The sequence below is a fragment of the Solanum pennellii genome, chromosome 4 (genome assembly GCF_001406875.1).
Source record: "Solanum pennellii chromosome 4, SPENNV200".
Lineage (NCBI taxonomy): Eukaryota > Viridiplantae > Streptophyta > Magnoliopsida > Solanales > Solanaceae > Solanum > Solanum pennellii.
The window spans coordinates 59856777-59864356 of record NC_028640.1 but is presented as its reverse complement, the minus strand read 5'-3'; the positions used below and the strand labels follow the sequence as shown (position 1 = coordinate 59864356).

The 7580-nt window shown below is 29.9% G+C and overlaps 2 protein-coding genes across 2 annotated transcripts; both read right to left on the bottom strand.

The window, feature by feature from the left end:
• Window positions 1-956: 956 nt before the first annotated feature.
• On the bottom strand, window positions 957-1493 carry LOC107016847. Its single transcript, XM_015217187.1, has one exon. It carries the CDS (start codon window positions 1491-1493, stop codon window positions 957-959), a length of 537 nt encoding a protein of 178 aa, XP_015072673.1.
• A 4848-nt stretch (window positions 1494-6341) lies between these two features.
• Window positions 6342-6878, bottom strand: LOC107016846. The gene has a single exon (XM_015217186.1). It carries the CDS (start codon window positions 6876-6878, stop codon window positions 6342-6344), a length of 537 nt encoding a protein of 178 aa, XP_015072672.1.
• Window positions 6879-7580: the final 702 nt, after the last annotated feature.

The following is a 7580-nucleotide window of genomic DNA, read 5'->3' as shown; positions in this document are numbered from 1 at the left end:
GTAAAAAAACTATAAAATAAATATCTTTCCGAAACTTTAGTTAAAACAACGTCATTTGGACAACATCTTTTATGATGCAAATACATATAACCACGATTAGCATCTAGTGCTTTGTTGATCCAGTTGAACATCAGAGTTTTTGGTCAGCCTCCTTACTTTCAAATGATCCCAGTTTTATAGTTTTTATTTTTCTAGTTCATTAGGATGTCGTGAGTCTTGTCTTGACATCCATGTCAGTTATTATAGGCTTCATAGTAGTTACGCATTATTAGTTCATGAGGCTTTCTCACTTTCATTTTTTATGTTGATACTTGAGTTGCAACTTTTGCTAGTTGAATGCTTATTTTTAAAACATTCCAAGTTATCTATTGATCTAAAATTTACTATTAAAAGTGCTTTTATCATGACTTAATCTTTTGCTAAGAGTTAACCCAGACCAATTTTTCGCTTGTGGCCAAAAAATATTCTTGAGTGTTAGTCCAGCCTAAGGTGTAGGATTAGGGAGTAGCAAACTTGGTATCAAAGCACAGAGTTCAAGAGTCTTAGGTTGATGAAGCAGACTAGTTCTATACGGATCATGAAATATATCTAATCTTGTTTATGTAATCTAATTTTATTAAGAAATATGATGTATTAAGACAAATATCATCATCTTAGATATATATGATCATGAGATTAAGTTGAATAATCCATAAAGAAAAATAAAGCAAGCTTCAAATAATCTTGCCTATATAGAAGTCCAAAGTTTTGGTACAATCAATATTGTATATTCCTTACATATTGGAGGTTGATTGTTGACCATTGATAATTCTAACATACAAGCTCATATGAAAATAACATAATATAATAAATCACTTGAAAAATAAGAATAATTTATTGAAATATCAATCTCATATTAATTAGCTACTATTTATCTTAAGAAAGATAAATCAATTTTTAACAATTCCATAAAGTAGCTATTTCTTAATGAGGGCTTCAGCAGCTTTTGACATTATTAGTAGATCGAATTGTTTCCTACTTCTATCTAACATATCAGGTGTCGTCTTGCTACCAAGTGCATTTTGACAATCACTAACAAATCTGGGACACTTTGAAAGGTCATTTTCCAAGACAACATAATTCTTTTTAGCTAATGATTGAGCAGCATCTTTGAGAATTGTTATCATAAATCCATAACCAACGTCACAAATAGCATACAAGTCTTTCGTCTCTTTGTCTTTTGTGGCTGCTTTAGCTGCCACTATGAAAGCATGGTTGTTTTCAGCATTTTGTAATGATTGTGCAATAGTAGCTCGTGTTACTTCTTCAGGGACATATGGATGGGCTAAAATTTTTCTAAATGTGTTTAAGCAAAACGGAGGATCTTGTACTTGTCTACATATACCTGCTATTAATGCCTCGTCTGCTCTTGTGTCAGATAAAGAGGTTTGAAAGTTGAAAATGTTTGCGACAAGTACTAAAGGAAGAAGGTATGAAGTAAAAAGAGAGGCCATTTTAATTTCTTCAATAATTGTTACTCTTATTTTTGAAGTGAATGCAAGTGAATATATACCTATATATAGGAATGACATTGAAGAAAAATAGGAATAAACATAAATTTTCTTACCTTATTATCTATCTGAAGTATCTTTAACATATATAGAAATAACATTAAGTTATTTCCTTCTTCGGGTTCCAATCATAATTATAAATTTTATATATTTCTTCTTAAATAATTAAGTTATTTCCACATATTTTACATTCCCAAATCACCCATTTACCTTATGTGTAGTCAACATTGAAACAAATTTAGTAAAAGCATGATAATTATTTACAAAAGCATTTTAAGTTTTTTCACCAAAAAATACTTTTATCTTAGTCATATTCTATTTTACTTCGGTTAAATCACTTAATAGTTGTATAAAATAAAAATAGTCAAACTTCAGTTTTAAAATGAAATTTGACCAAATATATAAGTCATTGGTATCATAAATCATATATTAATCTAGTCAAAGGGACACATGGAATTTGGGCAATTATCATGAGAATACAATTTCTTTTATTTATTGCTACTGTCTTAGCTGAATTTTTTGAAGTGGGCTCAAGCGATTTGGTCTAACTCACAATTTATATTTCATGTATTACTTTCATAAAATGTGATCTTATTTGTCTTTGATTTTAAAAAAACAATTCGTAGACACTCACTATATATGTGGCCCTTCAAGAAAATGATTTTTCAAGGGTTGAGTCATAAGAGTTTTTTAATATACAGGAACAGTAAAAAAACATTAAACTATTTTTTTTTAATTCTAGTATATGATAATTATAAGGCGTGTGAGTCTTCTGTCTTAACTTAACTATAATCAATTATTTATCACACCTCAATTATCATTGTTCACTCTCTGTACTTAACAACATTGTTATATAGGAAAAATGAGCAACTAATATGTGAGATGTGTTACTATAAACATTTGGTAATAGTTCAAGTAGAAAACTCATACACAGTATAATTTAGATATAGAATTTAAAAATTCAAGATATTTTAAATGTGTTTTTGACCCTACAGTCATTTTTTACATACAATTCCTAGTAATATCATTTCCGAATGATCTGTAGAACTTCAATATTAGACGTTGTGTTAGAGTTTGAAAATACAGATAATATTATTTTATATCAAATGACTGGTGAATGTAATTATTTTGATTGACCAGTAAAATATGTCACTTGCTTTTATTATATTAATTTTTTAAAATAATTTTTTTTCTATGGGGCATGTTAAAATGAAGAAATATCAAATTTAATTGGAGTAGTTTTAATGCCTTCAAACAATCTGTATTTAACAATATTATTCATTAAAAATGAATTATTTTCAATTTGAGAAAAACCATCATTTCTGTAGTTATTTCTTATAACTCATTGAATTAATTTTATTTTGGTAATCATAGTACAACAATAATAATATATCAAAAGAATAAGGGAAGTTGCAAAAAGATATATACATTAGTTTTACCGCTACTTCAGTTGTTAAAAATTATATTTTAAATAGACCCTCAGTTTAATTTCAATAAACATGGTAGTACCATCAATTCAAATTTTTATCGAGCAACAATATAATTCTAAAAAATTCTCAAAAAATATGTAAAATGATGTTTTAGGGGTTAAATATGACAATTTAGCCTGCTAAAATTGACTAACAATGTTGTATTTATCCAATGAGATAATTCAGTGTCTGGAGAGCATGACTTTATGAGCCAAATGTCAAAGTTTATTGATTTTATTGATACAAAATAAAATTTAATGACTTTACGCGATAAATTTTCATAGTTGTAACAACATGTTAGGTCATTTCAAAACTAATCCTCTTTCTTCCAAAAAAGAACCTTTCCCTAAATTTTAAGTTGAAATTTTAAACTATTTGTTTAATTACGATCTGGTAATTGATGGTTATTTTAAATAGTTAATTAGTTGACAATAATGGGTCATGTCTAAAGTAATTAATATTCTATACCACTTGACTCATATATATTAAATAAGTTAGTGAGACTTTTCACTTTTAATACACAATTAGTTTACAAAAAAAAGACAGAAACTTACTGTCACTCCCCGAGACTAGCCCCTATTAACACCCCAGTATTTGAAGAACTAGAATTAGAAAGAACTATTTTTTGTAAGAGTAAATTTGAATATTCTGGCAACTTAGGCTAAGTATAAGTTTTAGCAAAATTCAAACTACCATAACATTGGGTAGATGATGAGTTAGGGACCTACAAGATATCAAATGAAAGGACTTGCAATCCTATTCACAAAGCCATCAAGTTTGATAATCTTCGAGCTCGTATGAGAGGCATATGATTGTTTGAAGTCGGGCTATCCGTTTAAGTATAGTTACCTAGATATAAGAGCGGTATTTCAGTCTTTTCCTTACCCTATCAGACTTAATTCATTTTTAGTGATTAATTACGGGTACAAACTTATTTGACTCGGTTTACACAATTACAATTCACACTAGGGTTTTTAAAAAAGAGATCAAGAAGAGAGAAGAGGATAAAGGTGAAGATTCGTCAAGTTCTTGAGATTCTGGTTGCAGATTTTGCCAAGGGTTGATCCCTAAAGAGGTATGTGAGTTCACATAGCGTTGGGTTCGTTCACCAACTTGTCAACCATGATAATTCTGCGTAAATTCATCCTAAAAAATGAAAGTTTGATGTTCATGATCTGTGTTTTTGAATTTTCTTTTTGTTCAAGAAGTTAGATGAGATTGACGAGTTTCTTTTGATAATCGTATTGACTTTATGAGTTGTTTTGTGTAGATTCTTGTGTACATGTATTGGGTGATTAAATCTAAAGAGAAATTGAGAAAATAATTGAATTTTGACAAACTAAGGTTAGAAAACTAGTTGAAAATTCGTTGGGATCACCCTGGTATGGCTGGCGTGGCGCGCCATAGATCCGTCAGAGGGTCTGAGGCGGCGTTCCAGCAGTGTGACAGTTTGGAGTCTCCGAACTTTATGGGCTAGCATCATGCGCCAGCAGTACGCCAGGGTCGCCTGCCCTGACCCATTTTTCGTCATTTAGCTTGTCTAAGTCCTTAGTGTTCTATCACTTTGTAAATTCTAAATACTTTAAATGACTTCTAAACATCTATTAATCATCCATAAATATGAACCATAATCTTGAATTTATTAATCAAAATTCAAGTAAAGTTAATAGCCAAATCCAGAGAGTTCTTAGAGTCTTTTCAAAAGTCTATACAAATGCTTTAAACATGTTTTAAGACTTAAGCATTGAGTGGAGTAAGAGTACGAGTGAAGTTATTTTTCTCCAAAAGATTATATGGGAACTAAGTATTCTCAATTTGTAAAAATTTTCATTTTTAAACAAAATAGGAAGCACCAATTTCCAAGAGAGCTTTTGAACCAATTTTTGAGTAACAATAAAGAATTATGTTTTTATACATATTATCTAGTTAGATTATGGGAGTAGTATTGAGCACCGAGATGGATCGAGTTTGCGTTTAGATAATTCAGAGTCTCCTTAAATCGTGTAGCCAATAAAGGTAAAAAAGGATCATACTTTTTAGATGATTCCTTAAATCATTTATCATAGATTATTGAATCCACTTAGTAGTAGGTTTTATACCCCGGCAAAGTATAGAAAGACCCTTACGACATGAGGCAAGATGATGTATCATCAAATAGCTCATAGTGATGGTTGTCGAGTAGAGATTCTCACGCACAGTTACTAGTATTTTCATATACAAAGTAAGTCATAGTTGTATTTTATAATACACATAGTTGTTATCTACATGTTTTAAAGCTTGTCTTTGTATTTCATTAATATTACTGCTTTGCATTGAAATTAGTTGAGTTGAGACGAGGTAAGTTACTTCAGTTCCCTTTCAAGCTTATCTCTTTTTATAGAATTTCCCTCACATGCTCGTATATTCAATGTACTGACATCACTTGGACAACATCTTTTATGATGCAGATACATATAACCACGATTAGCATCTAGTGCTTTGTTGATCTAGTTGAACTTCAGAGTTCTTGATGAGCCTCCTTACTTTCAAATGATCCCATTTTTATAGTTTTTATTATTCTAGTTCATTAGGATGTCGTGGGTCTTGTCTCGACGTCCATCTCAGTTATTATAGGATTCATAGTAGTTAGGCATTATTAGTTCATGAGGCTTCTCACTTTCATTTGTTATGTTGATACTTGAGTTGCCATTTTTGCTAGTTGAATGTTTATTTTTAAAACATTCCAAGTTATCTATTGAGCTAAAATTTACTTTTAAAAGTGCTTTTATCATGACTTAATCTTTTGCTAAGAGTTAAGCCATACCAAGGTTTCGCTTGTGGCCAAAAATTATTCTAGAGTGTCAGTCCAGCCCAGGGTGTAGGCTCGGGGAGTTGCAAACTTGCTATCGGAGCACAGAGTTCAAGAGTCCTAGGTTGTTGAAGCATACTAGTTCTATACGGATCATGAAACATATATAATCTTGTTTATGTAATCTAATATCATTAAGAAATATGATGTATTAAGACAAATATCATCATCTTAGATATATATGATCATGAGATTAAGTTGAATAATCCATAAAGAAAAATAAAACAAGCTTCAAATAATCTTGCCTACATAAAAGTCCAAAGTTTTGGTACAATCAATATTATATCTTCCTTACATATTGGAGGTTGATCGTTGACCATTGATAATTCTAACATACAAGCTCATATGAAAATAACATAATATAATAAATCACTTGAAAAATAAGAATAATTTATTGAAATATCAATCTCATATTTATTAGCTACTATTTATCTTAAGAAAGATAAATCAATTTTTAACAATTCCATAAAGCAGCTATTTCTTAATGAGGGCTTCAGCAGCTTTTGACATTATTAGTAGATCGAATTGTTTCCTACTTCTATCTAACATATCAGGTGTCGTCTTGCTACCAAGTGCAGTTTGACAATCACTAACAAATCTGGGACACTTTGAAAGGTCATTTTCCAAGACAACATAATTCTTTTTAGCTAATGATTGAGCAGCATCTTTGAGAATTGTTATCATCAATCCATAACCAACGTCACAAATAGCATACAAGTCTTTCGTCTCTTTGTCTTTTGCGGCTGCTTTAGCTGCCACTATGAAAGCATGGTTGTTTTCAGCATTTTGTAATGATTGTGCAATAGTAGCTCGTGTTACTTCTTCAGGGACATATGGATGGACTAAAATTTTTCTAAAAGTGTTTAAGCAAAATGGAGGATCTTGTACTTGTCTACATATACCTGCTATTAATGCCTCGTCTGCTCTTGTGTCAGATAAAGAGGTTTGAAAGTTGAAAATGTTTGCGACAAGTACTAAAGGAAGAAGGTATGAAGTAAAAAGAGAGGCCATTTTAATTTCTTCAATAATTGTTACTCTTATTTTTGAAGTGAATGCAAGTGAATATATACCTATATATAGGAATGACATTGAAGAAAAATAGGAATAAACATAAATTTTCTTACCTTATTATCTATCTGAAGTATCTTTAACATATATAGAAATAACATTAAGTTAGTTCCTTCTTCGGCTTCCAATCATATTTATAAATTTTATATATTTCTTCTTAAATAATTAAGTTATTTCCTCATATTTTACATTCCCAAATCACCCATTTACCTTATGTGTAGTCAACATTGAAACAAATTTAGTAAAAGCATGATAATTATTTACAAAAGTATTTTAAGTTTTTTCTTCAAAAAATACTTTTATCTTAGTCATATTCTATTTTACTTCGGTTATATCACTTAATAGTTGTATAAAATAAAAATAATCAAACTTCGGTTTTAAAATGAAATTTGACCAAATATATAAGTCATTGGTATCATATATCATATATTAATCTAGTCAAAGGGACACATGGAATTTGGGCAATTATCATGAGAATACAATTTCTTTTATTTATTGCTACTGTCTTAGCTGAATTTTTTGAAGTGGGCTCAAGCGATTTGGGCTAACTCACAATTTATATTTCATGTATTACTTTCATAAAATGTGATCTTATTTGTCTTTGATTTTAAAAAACAATCCGTAGACACTCACTATATATGTGGC